This window comes from Siphateles boraxobius, unplaced genomic scaffold (genome assembly GCF_051911475.1).
Source record: "Siphateles boraxobius isolate OS27281-9 unplaced genomic scaffold, OSU_SipBor_1 66, whole genome shotgun sequence".
Lineage (NCBI taxonomy): Eukaryota > Metazoa > Chordata > Actinopteri > Cypriniformes > Leuciscidae > Siphateles > Siphateles boraxobius.
Window position 1 is genome coordinate 19,086,289 of NW_027509193.1, and position 24,353 is coordinate 19,110,641.

At 36.5% G+C, this 24,353-nt stretch overlaps 2 protein-coding genes across 3 annotated transcripts; one reads left to right on the plus strand and one right to left on the minus strand.

The window, feature by feature from the left end:
* The first annotated feature begins 377 nt into the window (after nt 1-377).
* On the plus strand, nt 378-18,772 carry strada (STE20 related adaptor alpha). 2 transcript variants are annotated; one of them, XM_077212759.1, is made up of 12 exons: nt 378-490; nt 649-696; nt 908-980; nt 13,988-14,090; nt 14,196-14,317; nt 14,766-14,874; nt 14,957-15,080; nt 15,231-15,402; nt 16,416-16,520; nt 16,619-16,872; nt 17,663-17,705; nt 17,820-18,772. In XM_077212759.1, the coding sequence occupies exons 3-12, from the start codon at nt 969-971 to the stop codon at nt 17,973-17,975; spliced, it is 1,200 nt and encodes a 399-aa protein (XP_077068874.1). In that variant the 5' UTR covers nt 378-490; nt 649-696; nt 908-968; the 3' UTR covers nt 17,976-18,772. The 2 variants fall into 2 exon arrangements, with proteins under 2 accessions (XP_077068874.1, XP_077068872.1); XM_077212757.1 differs by lacking the exons at nt 378-490; nt 649-696; nt 908-980 and adding an exon at nt 8,147-8,170.
* Nucleotides 18,773-20,462: 1,690 nt separating this feature from the next.
* Nucleotides 20,463-24,046, minus strand: rnf113a (ring finger protein 113A). The gene is made up of 10 exons (XM_077212760.1): nt 23,906-24,046; nt 23,663-23,739; nt 23,450-23,548; nt 23,160-23,267; nt 21,666-21,775; nt 21,452-21,558; nt 21,253-21,342; nt 21,079-21,172; nt 20,786-20,892; nt 20,463-20,634 (listed from the first exon to the last, which is right to left on the minus strand). Exons 1-10 carry the CDS (start codon nt 24,006-24,008, stop codon nt 20,567-20,569), a joined length of 963 nt encoding a protein of 320 aa, XP_077068875.1. The 5' UTR covers nt 24,009-24,046; the 3' UTR covers nt 20,463-20,566.
* Between the last annotated feature and the right edge of the window lie 307 nt (nt 24,047-24,353).

Consider the following 24,353-nt stretch of genomic DNA (forward strand, 5'->3'; position numbering starts at 1 on the left):
TGTATTGCTCTGCACAGAAAACATAGACAACATACAAAAAACTTTGATTAAATGATAATAAATGATTATAATGCATTTTCAAAATAATGCAAAATACGATTTCGAAAGATAATTAAAATAGTTTATATATTTTATGCAGACCTTCTAGATAAATTAATAAATCCTTATGTCGGTGGTGGTGGGATATTTCAGAGTTGCGATAAGTCTTTGGACCCTAAAATTGCAATCTGCAAAAGCTCTTCTTTATACGCGATAATAACAAGATATGGCAACACAAAACGCAGAATATTTAATTTGCTCACGAATTTACACCAATAGGGAGACACGCATCCAACATTTGTCGTCAACGACTCTTGTCCAATCACCTAACGTTTTTTAACACGACCCAGCCCACTGCGAGGAGAAGAAATACGTTACATCCCCTAGTTTTATTGATAACTTAAAATCGGACTATTTGATCAATAAGACGAACGCAAGATTTAAACAGACGGTGAGTTTAACGATTATACTGTATTACTTAAACAAGTAAGTTACATTGGACCTCTGAGCTCTGAGAGATATTCGTGTCGCTGCTTGGCTAGCTGAAAGATTCTGAAACTTGCATGCTACATTGTTTATAAATGATTAACCCTGCTTTTTATCCTATAGCGGGTTTGTGTGAGTGAATACACATCTCTCATGCTGGTCACTAACTGAGTAAGTCATTTTATGTGTAAACACATGCAGTAATCTAACGTTAGTCAATAATTTTTGCTTTCGAGCATTGTTCTTCTCTGTTAACGTAACGTTATTAATGAAAACTCGGTCGTTTAATCATTTCTTTGCATTAACCAGAAAGTAACAGAGCAGGAGAAAATAATCCGTTGTAATTTTATGAATCTCAGCAACTTCTGCTATGTTCTTGCAGATCTTTACTCTTTATGTGTTTGTGAAAGTATTGCTACCTGTCTTCACCATCTCCAGGATCCATGTCTTTTTTGGTGAGTGAGCTTGATTGAGTTAAAAAACTTGGTAGTCAAAGTGACTGATTTTGTTTGCATGTGGGTCAATGACATGACTTGCATATTTTTGTGCCCAAGTGCATTATTTCATGAAATTCATGTCACATATCACTAATCACTTTATTTTATAAAACCTATTTAGGCTAGTTTAAATATTTTTTAGTACATTTAAATAATACATATTACATTTATGTTTTGTTATGTCAAAAAATGTCCAAAATGTCAGGTGGTGCAACTGTCTGGACAAATGAACAGACTAAGATTTTTTTTAAAATGGTGTCTTAATACATTTTTTAAAAACGAAATACCATGGCATCGTTTTAGGTTTCAAACCTTTCATATAAACAAATTTGATAAATATCAGTATTTATAAATCAATTTGTATATTCTTAAAGGGTAACTAAACCCCTGGTCAGAGCCTGACTACACCCACTGGCAATATTTGAAAAATGCTGGAAAAGTGGGCAGAGCCCAGCAGAGGGGGGGCGTGCACCTGAAACGCATCTCTCTGTATGGAACCTGCCTACGTCACCTGCAACCGCTACGTCACGAACCACCGCAAACATCCAATAGGAAAATTCAACTGCAGTAGCCACCGTTCAACCTGAAGAGGGCAGCACTCAGACGTTTTTACACCATATACTGTAGAATTAAAACTCTTTAAACCTAAATGTCAAAAAATGGTACACTTTCCATGTCAGTTGGGACATCTACAGTATATAGAGGGTTTTCACTACACGTCATCAATCCGGAAGTCGGCCATTTTGGAGGTACTGAACGTAAACAATGCCCATAGATATATACACTAGATGTCGCCTTGGCTACGGCAGTTCATTGGAACGAATGCGTCAATAGAGCCGCCATCATGGAGCAGGGGAGCCCCTCCTCTTTAAGCATCAGCGTCAATGTAGGAAAAGGTCTAACGGAAATAAAATCACCATAAATCGTCATGAATGCGATTTTCTAGTTGTTTTGGTTCGTTCCAGCGGTCAGACATATAATTATCAATGAGTCCAGAGACATTTTAAAAAATTTACAAAATTTCACATTCTTGTGAAATGTAATCCCTTGCTGTCTGGTTTTTAGATTTTGTTAGTGTAAACATCGATACGCAGCACATTACTATTACTGCACTTCCTACCTGATGGCTGAGCGACTGCGCAGGCTCAAACTGACCTTGACGACAGTTTGACAGTTGTAAATCTTCTAGTAGCTGTGCCAAAAACAAATCTGAATCACCTAATTCCTCAAAAACGTTGTTGAAATATTTTGTCCCGTTGCTTTTATGCACTCTCTATCTATGGGCTTCTCCCTTGACTTTATTTCTCCATGTCCCCCCGATTGCCGCATAGACAGTAAAAGATTGCCTGCGAGCTAGAGATGCGCGGATGGGCTATTATTTCATCCGCAACCGCATCACAAAACTCATCATCCGTCCGCCATCCATTCGCACCAACGTTTTTGACCAATTTTCCCGCCCGTCATCCGCTTATACAAGGCGCTGCTGATGACAGCCGCGAGACTAGAAACCGCCCGCTACCCGCCCGATTTTAATTAAAATATTTTTTTTCGTCACGTCATCCGCCCGATCCGCGGAGTCCGTGACTATAACCGCCAACCGCGCATCTCTACTGCGAGCTTCTACAAAGTAATGGAGCCTTTTATACATTGTCGTGTTTCATTAGAAATAAATAATGGACAAATTAAGTCTTTGGACGCCTCAGATGTAAAGTTATTCGCTGTCAAAGTGACGCCAAAATGAATGGGAGTCAATGGAATCCTAACAGCAGGTGAAGTTCTACTACAATGGCGGCTCCCGCGAGGCTTCAGTTTCTGGCTGATGGATTACCCCCTTGGCTACTTCCTATGACAAGACCCCTGTTCCAAGATGGCGGCGGTTTTGACGCATGCTTAGAACCCCAAGGTGACATCTACTGTATATATCTATGAACAATGCCACTGAACTGAACGGACTTGCATATTTGGCTGATTATTGCCGCTGAAAAAGGGTCGTGTTTTGGTCTGTACTAATCGGTCGTACCAGGAAAAAAACATTTTGGAGTTCTATAGACTGCCAAAAGTTAAAAACAGTGTAAAAAATGGATGAAAGAAGGCATTTGTGGTTGAGAGAGGCACAGCATTAGCCACATATGTAAATGAAGCGTTGGCTATGGCTAAAATGTTGACGTAAAGTAGTTAACTATGGCTACATTCACACTGTCAGTCCAAATCCGATTATCTTTGTATCCGATTGGATTCTGATCTAAAATGATGTCCACACTGTGAATCGCAACTGTTCAGATCCGATTTGTGTGTTCATGCAGCTCTTTTGCAATATTGCAGTGACGTTGCGTTGATGGAGGGGTTTGCATTTGCAATAGAGATGTTGTCTTATTTAAATGTTACAACATGGAAATGTGTAGCCACCACGCTGGACTAACTTACTGCGTCTTGAGCTGCAGAACTGTAGGAGACTGGTATGCACGGCTTTTTTTCCGTGCTCTTATTTGCGCCGGTTTCAAAAATAATTATTTTCTGCTTGTCCGGCACTTTGCAACAACACAACCTTGTTTCGGCAGCGACTTTCAGCATGTTCCCTATAACAACGTCTGACGTTTACATTTTACGTGGCGTGAGAAAGTCACATACCACGCGAAATCCGATCAGAGCGTTCAGACTGAAGCGGATTTCCTGATGGTTGGTTCACTATGATTTCACTTTTCTAAGTAAATGTGTAATGTTTTAGTTAATGTGTAATGTTGCTGTTTGAGCATAAACAGCATCTGCAAAGTTATGAAGCTCAAAGTTCAAAGCAAAAGGAGATATTTTCTTTCAAAGAAATTGCTTTTTAAAGGTGCATTGTGTAATATTTAGGAGGATCTGTTGACAGAAATGCAATATCATATACATAACTATGTTTTCAGTGGTGTATAAAGACCTTACTTAATGAACCGTTATGTTTTATTACCTTAAAATGAGCCATTTCTATCTACATACAGGGCTCCAGACTAACTTTTCCACTGGTTGCACTGGTGCTACCAACTTTCTCAGTTGGTCGCACCAGCATATGATTTGGCCGCACCTTTTTTTTTTTTTTTTTGCTACATGCCATGGGATTAATCAATGCATGCTGATGAATAGTGGTTTTAATGGACCAAGGCTAGCAAAGGCTTTCTGGGTTGCAGCAGAAATACCTATAATATATTAATTATCATTGCCAAATTTCAGGATTTTCATGGATTTTGGACAGTAATTTTAATCTGTAATTTTAAGCATTTTACATTTTAATTATATACAATCTATCTATTTACTTTTGAATCATATTCTATCTATCTAGCTATCTATCTATCTGTCTATTATCATCTTTCTATCTTTTAAAAATCATTAAACATTCAAATGTATGCATTACATTTTAAAAGATTAGAGTATTATAATAAACTGATAAAGTTTTTTTGTTATCAAAGTTTATAGTTGTAACAAAAAGCAGAAATCTCACTCTCCTTACCTTCTGCATTTCATAATAAGTTCCTTTTCCTCTGTCGAGCGATCATGAGAGTAATCGCTCGACAGAGGAAAATTTAACCGCTGAAAAGACGTAGGAGGAAGGGGCTCTGTGTTTCGTGAGACCATTTTTATCATTTTTATATGCCTTAATTCGTGAATTCGTAATTTGCGCGTTTCACCATCAGTGTGCAATGCGCATGGCCTCTGCGTTCGTCAATAAATAAACTGCACGTGTCTTGCGGAAGAACATTGTAGACGGATCTTCTCTCCGTTAATGTCTATGGCGAGTCACGCAGGCACTGGGCTACTCCGCAGCCGAGACGACCCCGAGATAAAATAGTCAGAATATAAACACTTATTATAGGCGTACCGTAGTGATTCAGAATAAGTCAAAAACACGGTTTGGAAAATGGATTCATGATGTAGCCTACTCGTTCATTTTGAACTTAAGTTACGGACTGCAGCAGCTGATACAACGGCGTTCTGTTGCTCAAGCGTCCACTCGCACAAATGCGACCACATAACATTTTAACTCGCACATTCTCAAAAAATGGTCGCATATGCCACCAATTTGGTCGCAGTCTGGAACCCTGACATACACCGCGGGTCCCCTTACATTGAAATCACCGACATGTTTGTACAGTAGCCCTTAATGGACAAACCGTCACTATGTTAGTAAAATATGTTAGTAAATGTTTCGTCACCATGTTGTTCTTCGTACAAAGAAGCTAGCTAAAGTCAGCGAATAAAACACTTGCACAATGATGAACAAATATTTGCAATAACATATCGTTTTACTGAATAATTAAGTAAACCTAATTTCTTAATTTATCTTTGTAAAGAAACCTCATTGCTTAACTGGCTACTCTCTGACATCTTTTGCTGTCGGCCACCGTAACTTCTTTTGGTTGCAATTGGCAACCTCACCACTAGATGCTGCTAAAAATTACACAGTGCACCTTTAAGGACTACAATAAACGACTGGTAGGGACTACACGAGCTTCCTCCCGGTTTAGTGACATCACTAACCCTTAAACACTAACAACAGCCGCAGCTCATTTGCATTTAAAGGGACAGACACAAAAACGGTGCATTTTTACTCACCCTCAATTGTTACAATTTTAACATGCTATATAAAAATATCTGTGGGGTATTTTGAGCTAAAACTTCACATACACACTCTGGGGACATCAAATACTTATTGTACATCTTGTGAAAAGGGCATTATACCACCCCTTTAATTGTCAATGACCCATGTACATCCATCTCTCACTTTCTCTCAGCGCTGGGTGTCAGAGAAACTTAGTGTGGAAAGCCTGAGGGACCTGGAGTTATTTGGAGGTGAGTTCAATAGTCCACTCCAGCATCTGATGTCGCTGTGCTTCTCGTACCTCTTTCAGCAAACCCCACCCGCCTGAGCTTATTCCACTGTAGCCAGGGTGAGTGTGAAGGGGAGCTCTAGAAACTCAAACTTAAAAATTAGTTCCTATAATACATACATTTTTCAAGATACTTCTGCAATATTCAAATGGTCAATTGGCCCCTCTTGAACTTGTCAAGAAGATGCACATTTTTGGACACAAATCCCCCTCATAGTCAGCTATGCAGGCAGATAGCAAAAGAGAAGCTCTGCATATGCAGATTACCCATGATCGCAACCAACCAGTACCTTTGAAAAGCAACAATACGGCTTTTGGCTCGCTGTTTGTTTTGCGTGCGCTTCATTAAAGGTTTTGTGAATTTAATATTGTCAGTCGTTGTGGGTTTTTGTTGTAAATGTGTTATACGGTGTGGTGTGATACTGCTCTGTAATGAAACAGATGCGTTTCATGTGTTTGTGTCATGGTGACTGACGATGGTGGTAACCGCAGATTCTGTTTGTCCTTGTGCCTGTGAGGCTTTTTAATCTCCTTTCTGCGGTGATGTATCTGTATGTATGTAGGATGACTCTGATGTGGTGTAATTGCTAGCTGTTGACGGATTGCTTATGTGGTGTAACTGACAGCTGAGTCACTGCAACTGATCGGCAGGGGAGGTCTAAGGTGAAGCCATATGAAATCTGTTACAGGAATGATTGTGGGCTTTATTTATAGACTAGTTTACAGAGAAATCCAGATAATAAAAAGGCTTCATATCTTTTTACATTTTGATGCGATTGCCTTTTGACAGCATTGTTCTTATATTAGTATAAATGTTCATATTTTCTCCCATTTAGTTGCAATACATACAATTATAATATACACAACCGTTCAAAAGCGTGGGGTCAGTAAAATATGTTTATTTTAAAGAAATTATTACTGTTTTTCAGCTAGGATGCATTAAACTGCTAAAAAGTGAGTCTATTCATCAAAGAATGCTGAAAAAAACTAAACTATCACAATTTGCAAAATAATATTAAGCAGCACAACTGTTTTCAACATTGCTAATTATGAGAAATATTTCTTAAGCAGAAAATCAGCATAATTTAATGATTCTGAAGGCCCATGTGACACTGAAGACTGGAGTAATGATGCTGAAAATTCAGCAGCTTTGACATTACATCAATTACAGTTTAAAATCTATTTACAGGAAAACAGCTATTTTAAATTGTAATAATATTTCACAAAATTATTTTTATCAAATAAACACAGCCTTGGTGAGTGTAGGAGAATAGTCTTTCAAGAACATTAGAAAATTGTACCGACTCCAAACTTTTGAATGGTAGTCTGTATTAGACTATTGAAAATAATCTGATTCTAAACAAATATGTTAGTGGTACAAACAATAACTGTCATTTAAAAATGAAAAGCATTATTTCAGACTTGTCTGGTGGTGTATGGTTCTCTAGTTCACACATGTTTTTGCTGACATCGGTCTTGTACAAGAGATTTATTTTAATGGAAAGTTGCTTTGATATATCTATATATATACCTAATATCTATTAGTTTTCAAAGCTCTAAAATGGTGTAATCCATGGAAAATGAAGGAATTTTTTTTAGTTGCTTTTTCTGTCTGCTTCCATTCCTTTTGTTGCAGTCCATAATTGCTGCTTCATGTCTGCTTTAAAGACGCTAAGTTCTGTTTGCTTTTGGCTGTTACATGTTCCATGGCAATGCGTAAATAAAAAGGGTTGATCACCAATATTGTTCAATTTAAAAAAAAAGATGTTAATATAGAAAGAAAGAAGATATTAAAGAGTGCTTTTCTGATGGTTTATCCTTTTTTGTTGAATTGAGTGTTCAAGTATAAAAATAATTTCTGCTTTCTTAAATGATTTTGATCATTTAGTAGGCCTATATGCAATTTGCTGCCATATAGATCATATGTGGTGTCAATTTTGACTAGACAAGTAAAATAAATGGACAGATACTGTGTTTCTTATATTTATTTATGTTAGAATCTTTCTTATGTTTTGTTTGTTTGTTAGGAGAAAGGGTGGAAAACTATTTAATAAATAGGTGTATATTTTTATTTTTATTTTATACCAAGGATGTAGAGCGTTTTGATTGGCAGGATGTTGATAATAAGTTAAGAAGAGAGGCTCTCAAAAAACTAAAGATGTTCTTGATGTTTCTTAAATTTGTGAGAACCACTTTGAAGGCAGATTGTTTGTTTGTATGTGTCTTTTGCGTCATTTACATGGTTTCTCTACGCCAGAGCAAACTCAGGCAAGCCCACTAAGGAAAGTAAGTGTGGAATATCTTCCATCTTTTCCATCCGCCTGTTGGTGTGGATGAGCATGTGAGCTGGTGTGCGCTTGTGTTAATGTGCAAATGTAAGATTAATGGTGTGTGTGTGTGTGTGTGTGTGTGTGTGTGTATTAGGGCTGGGTGATATGGCCAAACAATCACATCTCTGTTTTTTTTTTTTTTGGTTAAATGGCGATATACTATATATATATATATATATATATATATATATATATATATATATATATATATATATATATATATATATATATATATATATATATATATATCTGTACTTTCTATTTTTTTTCTATTTGGATAAAGAAAACTGTATTTATTTAAAAAAATATATATTTCATATCCAGCCCAATGATATCATACAAACAATGTTGATATTGAAGGATATGGAAACAAATATAGGCTAGTGAATGTAATGTAGGCTATGCAATACATTATGTGGAAAATGGTGGTTAAAATCACATTACATTCTAACATTGTAACATTACAATCTAAAATCTAAAATAATGCTTTTGTTTTTAACTAAAGTTTTTGACTAAAGGCTAAAATAAAAATGAAATAAAAACTAAAGCACAAACTAAATATATTAGCCTGCATTTGATTACCCCATTATAATGGTCACTTTCAAAAAAAATATATACTTATAGGTTTCAAATTCCACATATGGCACATTTGTTGTTGGAGACAATAAATATTTTAGCAATATGTATATATTATTGAGAATGATTCCGCTATTGTTCTATTCTGCTGTTTGGCGCGCATGCTCACGGCGGCGCTCATTCACGGAAGCTTGCATTTTAGCGGAGATTCACTTGTGCAATGGACATATTTGTTTGACTTTCTGGAGTGAAAAAAAGATGGAGAATATACCTGTGAAATGTAAGTTAAGCACTGAGGAAAGGACCACATCTCAAACGCATTAAAGGATCACGCCGACTTTTTGGGACTTTAGCTTATTCACCATATCCCCCAAAGTTAGATAAGTCCATACATACCCTTTTCATCTCCGTGCTCTGTCTGACGCACCCACCGCTAGCCTAGCTTAGCACAAAGACTGGAAGTATGATGGCGAAGCACTGCTCCTTGGGCGGAGTGATTAGCGCAACACTCTGAGCGAACTCTCTGCTCCTCACCACGGGGCATAGATATAAACACTAGATGTCGCATTGGCAGTTCATTGGAACGAATGCGTCAATAGAGCCGCCATCTTGAAACAGGGGAGCCCCTCAACAGCGTCAATGTAGGAAAACGTCTAACGTAAATAAAATCACCATAAATCGTCATGAATGCGATTTTCTAGTTGTTTTGGTTCGTTCCAACGGTCAGATATGTATTTATTACAGAGTCCAGAGAAATTTAAAAAAATTTACAAAATTTCACAATCTTGTGAAATGTAATCCCTTGCTGTCTGGTTTTTAGATTTCGTTCGTGTGAACATCCATACGCAGCACAAAAGTCCGGCATCATTCATGAATTCAGCGTTACCTAGCTACTTCCAATGACAAGACCCCTGTTCCAAGATGGCAGCGGTTTTGATGCATGCATAAAACCCCAAGGCGACATCTAGTGTTTATATCTATGACCACAGGGCTTCTCAGGTGCTGCAAACAAATCACTCCACCCAAGTAGCAGTGCTTCACCTTCTGAGAATATAGTTCTCAGTATGTATACGCTCAGAAGATGCCTGTGTCTCATATGACCCTGTTATTTGTACACACTGTGACTATACAAATCACAACATATAAATAGGAAAATGTTGGCGTTATTTTGTCACTTATTGGGAGCAGTATGCTAGCTGGAGCCATTTACTTCCAGTCTTTGCGCTAAGCTAGGCTAGCGCCGGGTGCGTCAGACAGAGTTACAGCACGCACGGAGATGAAAAGGGTATGTATGGACTTAACTAACTCTGGGGGATACGGTGTATAAGCTAAAGTCCCAAAAAGTCCAGTAGCACCTCAATGCAGTACATGAGATCCACGGGGAGGAGTCGGATCAAGATCCAAGGGGTGGAGATGGGTAGGATTAGGGTTGGATTTAGGGATTAGGGGTGTGTTTAGGGATCAGGGGGCAGAGTTGGCTAGGTTTAGGTGTATGTAAGGTGGGAGGAGTTGGATCTGGATCCGACTCCTCCCCGTGGATTTCATGTTCCGCAGTGAGAACCATCTCAAAAAGTCGGCATGTTCCTTTAAACAGCACAAGTAGGCTATTTATCTGTCAGTCAGCAACAGTATCTGACAGGGCAAGCTGCTTTAAACTTGTTAACTATATCTTACCAGTTATTTCGAAGCCCTTAATATAAGCTTGTGTCATGTTTAGGACAAATTGTACTTTCACTACAGCAGCTCACTCTGCGTCCTCCGCTATTTTTCAGATGTGCTCGTATCAAACTACTGTATCGATATAAAAAAAAAGTATATCGTACAAACTCGATATACCGCCCAGCCCTAGTGTGTATGCTCAGATGAATACATACCCCGGTGCACCTGTGTTTGCTTGCATGCACTCATCGTGCTGCTGTGACACTCATACCTCCACACTTGCTCAGACTGAGGGTCCGGAAAAGGAAACTGCTCATATTTTAATGAGGAAAAGAAAAATGACGGCCCAAGAAACTCACTGGGTAGGGGTTTATTATTGTGAGTGCTTGATAAACCAAAGGGAAGCAAATACTTGGGATTCAGTTACCAAGTAATGTAATTCTTAAAATCATAAATAAGACCCTGAATTAAAGAGCAAACAGATTAAAAGAGCAATGGAAAGCATTTATGCTAAAGAACAGATACAATAGATATGAAGGATAGTTCACCCAAAAATTCATTAGAAGATTTGGCCATTATGTCTCCAAGGGGGTGTGTTGTTTTTGTAATTTTTTCTTTGTCTTGTAATTTGCAAGCTTAATTGTGTTAAGACACTATTAATAGTCTAAATAACTTATTTAATAGTCTGAATAACTACAATGGCAAAAATTTACCTTTAAAATAATTTTAGAGCAAATATATAAATATTGAGAGATTCAATACTGTTTAAAATTTTGGAGCTGGTAAGATTTTCAAAAATGTTTTTACTTTTAAAAGAAGAGTACTATGCTCACCAAGGCTGCCTTTATTTGATCTGAAACGCAGTAAAACAGTAGTATTGAGAAATTGTATTACAATTTAAAATAACATTTTCTCTATTGTTATACATTTTAAAAATGTTATTGTATTGAGTTGATGGCAGTTTTCAGCATCGTTACTGCAGTGTCACATGATCCTTTGAGAAATCATGATGATTTGCAGCTCAAGAAATAGTTCATATTATTATCAATGTTGAAAAACATGATTTTCATGCTTTGAAGAATACAAAGAATTACATTTATTTGAACCATTATAAACATATTTACTGTAGCTTTTGACCAATTTATTGTACCCTTGCTGAATAACAGTATTAATTACTTTTTTAAAAATACTTAACATTTAAAGTTGATATAGGCATGTGGGATCCTAAGGGATGAGTACATACTATTTGCACTTATGGGTGAGCTGTCCCTTTAATGAAGGAGGACATAGACTTTGAGTGAATTCATTGAATTGCTTCTAATAATAATAATAATAATATTTATTAATTTATTAAATATTTATTATTTGTCAATAATAATTAGCAGTCTAATTCAACAGACTAATTCTGCATTACCCGTTGCAATTTAAGGCATCTCTTATGAAATTGACTCATAAGAGATGTCACAAAGAACGAACCAACACCAGGAATAATAATAATGTTGTCATTGGTCACCTAAGCATGTGAAGTGGGATGATGCTCATTGTGTTAATGCAATACATGGAGTCATCCTGTCAAAGCCTGGGCTTGCTGCACTGTGCTTTGAAATAGTCCTGCAAACACATCACAGGGCATAACATTTTTTTTTTTTTCATGAATTGCCATAGACCTGCATGTTCTCCACTAACAAATACTCTCTTCATATTTGAGAGGATGTTATTGTTAATATTATCTGTGACTTCCACGGCAGCGCTAATGGAAACTAATGTAAGTTAACAAACAAAAAAAAGTACTTGATCTTAATGGGATCATGTATATTTATGACCAAATGCAACACAGTGTATTGTAAAGTTTGATGCTTATAACGTTTCTCAGTACTTGATCTGTATGATTCTCTGAAGAGCTTTGCAATGGCTGGGATTTATCAGTGTATGTGCAATAAAAACCCTTCCCCTCTTTAAAACCAGGTTGGTTTGTGCCGTTTTCTGTGATTGTATACTTGGAATGTTTCCTAATTCACTGAAACTGACATAGTTTCATGTCATAGTATATTTGGTTGACATCACAAAATAATTTGATGCTTTTGAAGTAAAGCTAACAGTTACTTCAAATGTTTGCTACCCAAACACTGCTTGCAAAGTGAGTGACACAAATCCTGTCAGAAACACTAAAGGTTGATGCTGGGTCACATTCAAAAGACTTTTATGTTTCATATTATTATTTTCGAAACTCCCTATAATACTTTAAAAAAAATGTCTTTGCATTAGCAACAAAATATCAAACTAAGTGGCATCTGCAAACAAATAATGCTAGACCTTTATCTTTAACTTTTTGCTGTGACTTTCAACTAACTGGTCCTAAGGTCATTGTAGTAGATTTAAGTAGATTTTAAGGTGCACCAGCAGAGTAAGCACATATGTGCACTAAAGTTTGGAGTTTGTTTCTCTTTATTTTTTTGAAAGAGGTCTCTGATGTTCACCAAAGACGTATTTATTGGATCAAAAATACAGTTAAAACCTTAATATAGTGAAATTCTGTTACAATTTGAAATAACTGTTTTCTATTTGAATATATTTTAAAATTGTAATTTATTCCTGTGATGGTAAAGCTGAATTGTCAGGATCATTACTACAGTCTTCAATGTCACATGATCCTTCAGAAATTATTCTTATATGATGATTTACTGCTCAAGAAAATTTTTTTTTTCAAAATTATTATTATATTTTTCAAGTATAGCATTTATTTATTTCTTTCTTCTTCTTTACTGTCACTTCAATTTAATGCAGCCTTGCTGAATGAAAGTATACATTTCTTTAAAAAAAAAAATATATATATATATATATATATATATATATATATATATATATATATTTAGTACCGAGCCCAAACTTTTGAACGGTAGTGTAGTTCATCCACTATTGATCAGATTTCACTATTATTTACCACCAGAAAGTGTCATACTCCAAGAATGGGTTTTCTTAATTTTGTACAGTAGTTCTATTGTTTTATTTTTTAAAACTTAACACGCTTTTTTGTGTGAAATGTCTTGCTTGGAAAAGAGAACAAGAACATTTTTCAAATTGATGCCATTTGATTTGATATTTGATCACCTAATATAATGACATTCATATGTTTTTAAGTGTGAATTAAATGTTGAAATACTGACTGCGTACCCACAAACCACTTTCGCAAATACACCTCCTGTAAAATCACAGGGTTCACAATCTAATAATTCAAGTATGTTAAAAGGATTTGATTGTGTTGAATAGGCTATGCTAGAATGCTGAACTGGGATCTGACGTGTGTCTCAATCCGCTCCCTAGTTTCTCAATATTTAGTGGATCAAGGCCCATTCTAATACCTGATTTTATGTTCAAAATAAACTGTCTGACATCAGGAAGGTGATTGAGACACAACCATATTCAGTTTGCACTTTGTTTATTTGGCCCCGCCCCCAGTGGCATAACTGTAGAGGTTGTAAATACTTTTGTGGGCCACACTGTTGCCTCATTTAACTAATCACTCTTTTCATTGACTCAGGCCCATGAAGACAGTCGAGAGTCTCTGAGGCCCCTCGCACGAAGGGACACCATGGGAAGCTTTCTTCCAGATAACAACGCCTATGAGCTGCGCACTGTCATAGGTGAGGCCAAGACTGCACAGCACTAGTACAGACATCTCTGTGAGGTTCTCTGCGATCGTCTGTGATTCCTACAGCTGATGTGTGTGTTTGTCTGTGCTTGTGTAGGTCGTGGTTTGGAGGACTTGATGACAGTGAATCTGGCCAGGTACAAACCTACAGGGGAACTCGTGGCCATTCGGCGTATTGACCTGGATTCCTGCACTAATGACATGGTCAATTACTTACAGGTCAGTAGAAAGTGACAGCAGGGATTCTCTCAGAATATACTAGAGATGGACAATTCGAGTCATTTTATATATTTATATTTAATGAATGTAGCAAAATAATGAATGTTTTGTTGTATTCACAAACCTCACATCACTGATAACGGTTTCAAAATAAGCTATTGGAAAAAATGGGCAATATACATTAATAATGACATTTAGATTTTTCAGTTTCGATACAGATTTAGTTTTTCTTATTTTATTTAATAGTTTTAGTTAACAACACTGACTCAGTAAGAAAGTTTATTTCAATTTGTATTTCAAAAATCATTTTTGCAATGTTTGAGTTGTGTTTTTATTAGGCGACTACTTGGTGCGGAACAAATACTTAACTAGTCAATTTGTCATGCACATCGCTAGTATATACAGTAAACGTAAGCATTGCAACCACTTTCTTTTTGTTTTTCCAAAGGGAGAACTCCATGTCTCTAAGCTGTTCCACCACCCCTGTATTCTCCCATACAAAAGTGTCTTCATTGCTGAGAATGAACTGTGGGTGATCACACCCTTCATGGCCTACGGTTAGCTGAGACATTCTGCATCAACTTATCAAGTCTGAGCTGCTCATAGTACCAGTTGAAAACTGTTTCTCTTTTCTATCAGGATCAGCACGAGACTTGATCAGTACACATTTTGCTGATGGTTTGAGTGAGCAGACAATTGCCTACATCCTGCTGGGTGTGCTGAGAGCGCTGGAGTACATACACCAGATGGGCTACGTTCACCGGTGAGGAACGCATGTACACTCATGATTATTTATTGTTGTTATTAGTCAAACCGGTTAATATATCAACCAACCACTCCAGACTGTTGGTCTCGTGTTTTTAATGAAGGTGCTACAAGAATACTTTTCAGTTATCTTAATCTATGTCTGTAGGAGTGTGAAGGCAAGCCATGTTCTGATTGCAGCAGATGGGCAGGTGTATCTTTCCGGTCTTCGGAGTATCTTCAGCTTGATCCGTCACGGTCAGAGAGCACGTGTTGTGCACGATTTTCCCCAGTACAGTATTAAAGTACTACCTTGGCTCAGTCCAGAGGTTCTGCAGCAGGTACGTTTCATATACTGTACCAATCTAAATTAGGGGTGTAACAATATCTCGTGTCACAATATATCGCAATACAAAAATCCAACAATATGTATCGTGGATGGTGACAATCTGTATTGTGCATATTTCACCCAAAATGAAAATGACTGAGGGGAAAAAAATTAAGGTTTATAGAGTTTTAGTGTCAGTACTACATTAAACTATATATAATGTTGAATATAATGTATAATAATGCAATGGGGGAATATTTGTGGGTCCTGATAATGCCAAATGTCTTCTGTTAGTAAAAAGTGGCCTACATTATTTTAAATATATGTAGTCAGTGACAGAGTGGAAGCATATTCGTCTAAAATAATTCTGTATTTTCAGCTTCAGAATCATGAATATTTTATTCTGGTGTCATCATTGTCCTGTGCATTTGGTTTCCAGCACCAAGTCCAAGCCTATTCATTTACACCCACAATGTAATATCAAATTTTCCATTTCAATCAACAATAAATTTGTCTATCACAATAATATCGTATTGTGAGTTCAGTATCGTGATATGTATTGAATCTTGAAATGAGGTTATATCGTTACACCCCTAGTAATATATGTATATCATTTTTATGTTTTTTTAAAGAAATTAATAGTTTTGTTCAGCAAGCATACATTAAATTGATTAAAAGGGACCGTAAAGACATTTACATTGTTAGAAAAGATTTCTATTTTTTAATATATGCTGTCTTTTGAACTGTCAACTTATACAAAGAATATTAAGCAGCTCAACTGTTTTAAACACCGATAGATGTTTCTTGTGCACCAATTCAACACATTAGAATGCACTAAAACACACAATTACTTTACTGTATTATTGATCAAATAAATGCAGGTAAGCATAAGAGACTTCTTTCAAAACATTAAAAAACTCTTACTGGCCCCATACTATTGATCAGCATGAACGCTGTACTTATAATGCATCAGAAATGAGCAAATTAATTTTTTATTAAATCTGTTTTAATCTGTGCATATGACAGAATCTTCAGGGATATGACTTCCGCTCAGACATTTACAGTTTGGGCATCACTGCATGTGAGCTAGCTAATGGTCACGTGCCTTTTAAAGACATGCCTGCTACGCAGGTAAGGCAAACACTTGCTTTTTATCGATTCATTTTTTGCTTTCCCTCCTTTTTTAATTTGCATATAGCTTCATAAACGGTCTCTTTGCCTGTTGTCAGATGTTGTTAGAGAAGTTGAATGGTACAGTCCCATGCCTGCTGGACACCACCACCATCCCCCCCGAAGAACTGAGCATGAAACCTTCTCGCTCAGGGGCCGACTCTGGGATCTGCGAGGGCCCCAGTGCCGGTGGTGCTCGCCACACAAACGGAGAGCCCTCATCCTCCTCCGCGGGAAACCCATACAGCCGGACCTTCAGTCCTCACTTTCATGCCTTTGTGGAACTTTGTCTGCAGAGAGATCCTGAGAAAAGGTCAATATAACACTCTAGTGCTTCATTTATGTTTAAAGGACTAATTCAAAACATTTTCATGATTTACTCACCATCATATCATTCCAAACATTTTACCGTGGAACACAAAAAAAGAGAAAATTTCAGGAATGGACTTTACACTCTTTTCCTTATAATGAAAGTGAAAGGGGATCCAGGATGTTTAGCTCCAAATTGATAAACTGTAAAAACTTTGTCCTTACTTTACAAAAGGTCCCATTTCTTAGCAACTATGAGCAATATATATTTTTTATAGCATTAATCTTTAATGTTAGTCAATAAATATACATTTGTTCATTGTTTAGCTGTGTAACGGAGGGCAGCTAGTAGTCGCTGTGCGAGTAAAACCTCACTTCCCTGATCTCAAGAGACCCGGGTTGGTTGTCTGCACAGAGCGGGGCGAGTAGGACCTGGGTGAGGGGTAACAGTTGCGTTAACTAATGTTAAAGAACATCTCTGCGGAGACTAATGTTCAAAAATTTAAATTCTGTCATCATTTACTCGCCATCATGGCGTTCCAAATATGTATGAATTTCTTTCTACTGCTAAGCACAAAAGAAGATATTTTGAAGAATATGGGTAACCAAACATTTGATTTTGAAAATTTATTAGTAAATGAAAAAAATTACTTTAATCATGATTAATAAATTTTGTATTGTTCATTGTTTATTTAACTTATGTTAACAAATCAAACCTTTTTATTGTTTTATCAAGTAGGCTATACTTTTGTGGTGCTATGAATAGATTGAAATTGATGTTATGTCTTCAACAGACCTTCTGCCAACTCTCTGATAGGCCATTCCTTCTTCAAACAAGTAAGTTTTACACTCTTCTGAGCAAAAACCTGACATATTTGTACAAATTTAAACAGAAAGTGGTTGCACACTTACTCTCCTCAATGTTCCATTGTGGTCATTGTAACGTTTCAGATAAAGCGCAGACCATCCGAGGCCCTTCCTGAGCTCCTGCGTCCAGTTTCTCCAATCAGCAGCCTAGACTGCATGCAGCCTCAGGATTTGCCCACTGGACTAGCCAATCTGGAGTCTGATCTCAGCAAGTTGGATGTGGATGACTGGGAATTTTGACATTAAAAACGGATGAGAGATGGAGGGACGATGAATTGGATGGAAAGGGGTGATACCGTAGGACTCTTAATGAGAAATGTGGATTTTGTTTGCTGTCTATTTTTCTTTTTAGTTTTAAGGGAGAAAAAGGAAAGGCCTGTGGTATGCGAGTGTGATAGACATTACAAAAAGCTACAAGAGACTCTGGAATGTTTCTTGCTTGTCTTTGTGATTTGTGTATGTCACTGAAACTAAAATAAGAGACTATAAGAAGAGAAATGAAAAGCCAGCAGCCACTTAGCCTTGCTAATGCATCCAGAAGCATGAACTGAAGCCAGAGGCATGCACTGCGCACCCTCGCCTACATTTTAGTTACTCTTACAGACTGGCCATGTGACAATGGTGATCACTTCAGGCTACTGAAATGTGTTCTATGCGTTTCAACTGAATTAATGACACTCTATGAATGTCTACCAGCTTACAACAACACCAGTTCACAATTGAATTACCATCCTAGCATATTTGTCCAGTGAAGCATAAAGAGCTGTCAGTAAGGTCTAACTCGACTATCCAATTTTTGGATGGATTGTGGGAATGGTGCTCAATAGTGATGCCACAAAAACAATGCTTGATGATTTTTTTTTTTTTGCCTGCTATCTGGTGCAGTTGTTAGTTTAAAAATATTAATTCTGTTGTATTTTTGCTAAGATTAATTTTTGTTCTTGGCATGCGTTACAGAAGGAAGTACTTCAATGGACCGTCTGTGTATTTTCAGCATATTTACATGGTCAAATGGAATAAATGTTGCCATTGATGTTGTTTGCTGTTATATATATATATTTTTTTTTATATTTAGAATGTTGTTCATTACATTACAACTTGTTTTGAAAAACAGCATCTGCAATAGTGATTTCACTACATACTATGCAGTTTATAATAGGGATTGTCCTGGAAATTCTTAATACGAATACAACCTATTAAATCTGACCTCTTCACCACAGACAATTTAAACAACTTCCAGTTGTTAATAATAATAACTACAGTATCTCAAGGTAATTCCCTGAATACTTACAATACAATACAATACAATACTTCCCAGAAGTATGGTGACGGTGTCCCGCCAAGAAGCTACTATCACTACCTCAATCACACATGAGCACACAGGTCTTTAGCATTTATACACTCTCACCATCCTTCTCAGATGTATGCTGGTCTGACACAGGATCATTAATACTAACTGAGAGTATTACAGCCTCACCCCGAGGGCGACTCTATAGTCTCCCAACACAATCACTGTCTCTGCGGTGGTCTTTTGAGAGTAGAATCTTTAATACTTCTATTCCTCAGCTCAATCACACATAGATGTTGTCTTTTGAGCGTATAATCTTTAATACTTCTATTCCTCAGCTCAATCACACATAGATGTTGTCTTTTGAGCGTAGAATCTATTTCTCAGCTGTGCAGGATATACCTGACAAGACTCCCAAGTTGCTCTTTGCAGAAAATAAGTTTTATTCACGGCCCGGGAGAACACTGGCCAGTGAAACAACCAAATGAGTCTCTTGAATAGAATGATACATGTACATTTAAATCATACAGTTGAGTAAAAATCAATGTCACTCTTCAATGTGATTTGTTCTGGTGATTGGTTTGTAATGATCATATGGCTGTAAGTTCTACTGTGTTAAGCAGTTTTTGGATAAGTATATAAGGTCTTTGACCTGAGCATCCTTAGTCTGCACTTCTCTGTACATTTAAAGTTGAAAATACATTATTGTATAAAATATTTCAATTACAAGATGCACTGACATTCAATTTTACAGATAAGCTTATAATTATTTTCATGTTTTGACCAACAATGAATAAATGGCGGATATTAAAATTGTTTACTATTTTGCCAAAATATATAAATCAGTCATTTTAAATGGTAGGAATTTAAGCATTATGCAACATTACATTGTACAGGATGAAAAATGGAAAATCTTTTTGAGAGGAGTTTTTTAGTAGTAAAAATTAACTTTAGCTTTGTCGTTATCGAAGAACACTCACTTAACCCGAATGTAAATATAGGGTAAATGAGCATGAATAATTAAATGTCCAATATCAAATAAAGCTGATTAAAGAAACCTCATTCTAAAGTCCTCTTCACAACAAGAAAGATAGAAAACTATAACGTTTACTATACTAGCATCTACAACGACGATTAATATGTCATCTGCCACCTTGAATGCTCAAGCCCTTTAAAGTAGGGTGGATTCTGATTAGCTTTTGAATGTTTTTATCCATAAGCTGGAAACCGATTGTTTTGAAAGTAATTACAATGATATTGCTCCTCTGCGTCATTACTGTTATAGCTGTGGTGTGGACTTCACTACTCTCATAGAATAAGAACAATTATTAAAACTTGGTGTGAAATATTGGCCAATAATGTTGTGCGTCTCTAGTGAATGACGTACAGATTGTCGAGTTCTACTCCTGGGTGATTTCTGAGAATAATGAAAAAAAGTGTTCTACAAAAGAGTGCATGTTTATTTCAAAGGTTCAGAAAATGTACAACGCAGCTGCAATCTGAATGATTAAAGTAAAAAAACAGAAGGGGAGGCTGTGTGGTGCTATTCATCCTCATCAGAGGGAGGCTGGTCAGCTGCTGCCTGCTGTTTCTGCATCTTAGCCATGAGCTCTGAAGAAAAATACACCAAAAAATGAGTTCCTTATTCTCCATTTCATTTTATATATGACATTAGTGATTGAATTTATCAGGGCTCCAAGAGTTAATGACCAATTGACCAAACCTTGTCTAGTCATTTGTGATTAATGGAAAAGATAAGCACCTTTGGCCGGGTTGAAAACGCCATTGGTCTGCTGATTACAAACATAGCAGCGCTTAGACTTGCGGTAGTGCTGGAGAGCACAGGCCTCGCAGAAGTAGTGCCGGCACCTGGAAAACAAAGAAATTAGGAATACTAGGTCTGCAGTCAAATATGAGGCTACAACATGCAAACACAATGTCGAAAAAAATATATAGATTTGATGTACACCGGCTAAAGCATAATATTGTGGATTTGTGCCGTGGTAAGAACAGCATTTGCAATTCAAACTGGCCATGGCTTGATGTTGCACTTACTTTGTAATAATGGGGTTCTTAAAGGACTCTCTACAAATGAAACACTTGAAAGGAAGATCTTCCTCGTCGCTGCTCACTTCATAGTTCTCATCGTCTGAAAGATAGACAATAAGTCAGAAAGCAGAACAAAAGAAGCTAAATGTTTTCAAAGACCTGTACCTAAAGGTGGCTCACCATTTGCCCCATATCTTCCTTCTTCGAGCTCTCGCTCAATTTGCCAGCCGTGCTTGTAGTCTGAGCGGTCATGCAGAAACTTACAGCTGTCTGAGGATAAAATAAGACATGTTTGTTCCTGCAAAAACATTTGTCATGGGTGTTAACATGAACGTCAAAAGAAAGGCAAAAACAGAGAGGAAACCGGTGGCTTACTAACCTCCAAACCCACAGAAGCCCGTCTCTTTATAGTCTTTACAAATGTCAGGCTGGTAATCCCACCGGACTGTGGCCCTGAGGTGCTCAGGGGCTCTGATTGGCCCTTTCCTATCACATACAAGACATTGTGGATCAGTTAAAAGTTGTGTGTCAGCATATTTAGTCACAGCAAACAGGACCAGCTGCTTGTTTGACCAGCATTTCTACTGACTCACCTGACCATACCAGAGGAGGCGTTGCCCATGGTGGAATCTTTGGGTTTAATGTATTTATGATAGTTGTTGATGCCACGATAAATCTTATCGTCGTCTTTACCAGTCAACTCCTATAAATAAAATACAGACATGCCACTAAATTAGGAGATTGTGCCTATTGAGGCCACTCAAACAATATCAATAATCATGTATCCTTAAAGTCGGTATGAAATGGAAATTCACCGTCTATTTTCTAAAAGCATCTTAATGATCTTACTGTGAATGATTGACCCATGAATGCGTTTAATTTTTTTGGTAACACTTTACAATAAGGTTCGTTTATTAAACATTAGTTACTAACCAACTAACCATGAGCAATACATTTGTTACTGTTTTTGTTCATCTTTGTTAACAATGCAAGTTAATACAAATACAACTGTTCATTGTTTGTTCATGTTAGTTCACAGTGAATTTACTAATGTTAACAAGATTTTAATAAAGTATTAGTAAATGTTGCAATTAACATTAACAAGGACTAACTAATGCTGTATAAGTGCAGTTCACTAATGTAGTTAACTTAGGAACTTTATTGTAAAGTGTTGTAAAAAAAATTACAACGCTATTTTTAATGTTAACATTTTAATTTTAAAATGTCATAACTCATTCTTTCTGTGAAACAACAGACTTCTCTCTAGTGACATGCTGAACTTTTGTGCCACTGTATGCACCAAATTTGAATATCCACATATTTACATCACACAAATGAGATTCGATAGCTGAGGTTGAGAGGAAAAATTTCTGTGCATATTGGCTTTTTGTTCCTCACACAAAGCTACTGTATAATTTTTGAGGACTTAAACATAACACACAAGTTGTGTATATTTATTATATATACTTTTATTGATCACTGTCTTTTTATGTTCATTTCATTTTTAGAGAAACATTAACATCCTACCTTACATCTCCTTTTGTGTTCAATACAAGAACGTTTTAAAACAATATGACGGCGAGTAGATGATGACCTTTTTTTGGGCAAGTATCCCTTTAAAAGCAGTTCATCATAATATCTGTTTATTGACAGATTAGAGATTGTTTCCACCTGTATTTATAGGCCATTGAAGTGTTTTTTCTAATATATTTATTCAATTATATATTTAGACAATTACTGTTCAGTAAAATTTATCAATTCTGCTGTGCTCAAAATTTTTAAATGAGGTCACGAAAAATATGAACTGATTTGATTCTTCTGTAGAGCTAAAATAGGTGTAATAATAATAACTGAAAATAATGAATTCTGATATGACAATTTTGCAATGCAGATGCAGTTTTTCTATTTACTGCTGTAAAGCTGCTTTGAAGAAATATGTAATGTAAAAATAGCTGTACAAATAATCAGTTATTAGACATCAAACCATATCTCTTTGTTTTTTGTATGAATATATATATATATATATATATATATATATATATATATATATATATATATACATATATATATATAAAATCCCTCCGTACCTCTTGAATCTTCTGGCTGCGCTCAAAGATGGCCTGAGCATCTTTGTCCCTCTCTGTGTCCAACTCATAAACAGCAGTGGCCCCCATGTCATCTGGTCCCTCTGGTTTCTGCAACACACACACACACACACACACACACACACACACACACACACACACACACACACACACACACACACTGAATTACAAAAATAAAATGTTTGGAAAGAAATCAAGTGAATAATTTGCATTCTTAAGGGTTTGCAATAAATCATAAGAAAACCCCAGATGGTAACATCTGACAGACTCACCGCTGACCGAGTGGACTTGTACGCGACAGTGACACTCTTATCTTCTTTCTCCTCTTCACTTTCACTTGATGAGACTGCTTCCTTCTCCACTTTCTTTGTCTATACGGTGGGATGTGCAGTATTTAACTAGCGGTTATGGCTTCAGAGTAAACAGCAGCTTCGTAAAAGACTAAAATAATGCAGATTTCATCAAACATTTAAATACCGACATACTTTCTGAATCATTGGGTTAGTAATAGCAGCTTTCTTCTTTCTGACCACAGCACTGCCCTCCTCGCCGCTACTTCTGTCTGATGAACACACAAAAACTGATTTAATACATCAATTACTTGTTTGTAATCAGAATTACGTTGGCCATTCACATTGACTAAACAGACAGTTTACTGTATTGGCTACGGGAAACTGATCAATCAGTTTGCATTACCGAGCACTGAGGGGGAAATCAGCACAAAATACCTTTATCGCTATCACTTGCATTTCTTTTCCGTGCAGAAAATTTCTTGTTTGATTTCTTAAAGAGAAACTTGCAGATTGTTTTAGGCTCTTCTGACTCCGCCATCTTTAACTACATACATAAACCACAGAATAATATGAGGAACTTCATTATAGTGCCTCTTGTGTTTGGGAATGGGATTGTAGCCTATGTCTTACTGCTGCTGTTATTAACATTATTAACATAAATATATTCACATTTTAATTAATAATGTTCATATTTTATTGTTATTAAGTCTATTATTAGACTACCTGTCAGAGATATCTTGAAGCGTATAAAATGTATGGTAATTCGCTTTTCTGTAATTTAATACTGAACTGTACTATTCTTTACACCAGAGGTTTCATACATTCTCAATGCCAACGATCTGTGTAAAATCTAAAAATATCAGATTATTGTGATCATTACATA

What these genes read in the sequence shown, in the direction of transcription:
- strada (XM_077212759.1), top strand. An exon ending in CAGATGGGCTACGTTCACCG is followed by an intron (nt 15,081 to 15,230) that starts GTGAGGAACGCA and finishes CTATGTCTGTAG; the next exon opens with GAGTGTGAAGGCAAGCCATG. An exon ending in AAGACATGCCTGCTACGCAG is followed by an intron (nt 16,521 to 16,618) that starts GTAAGGCAAACA and finishes GCCTGTTGTCAG; the next exon opens with ATGTTGTTAGAGAAGTTGAA.
- rnf113a (XM_077212760.1), bottom strand. Translation starts at nt 24,008, where the DNA reads ATGGCGGAGTCAGAAGAGCCTAAAACAATCTGCAAGTTTCTCTTTAAG. An exon ending in TGCAAGTGATAGCGATAAAG is followed by an intron (nt 23,740 to 23,905) that starts GTATTTTGTGCT and finishes TGTGTTCATCAG; the next exon opens with ACAGAAGTAGCGGCGAGGAG. An exon ending in GCCTCCTCTGGTATGGTCAG is followed by an intron (nt 21,559 to 21,665) that starts GTGAGTCAGTAG and finishes TGTATGTGATAG; the next exon opens with GAAAGGGCCAATCAGAGCCC.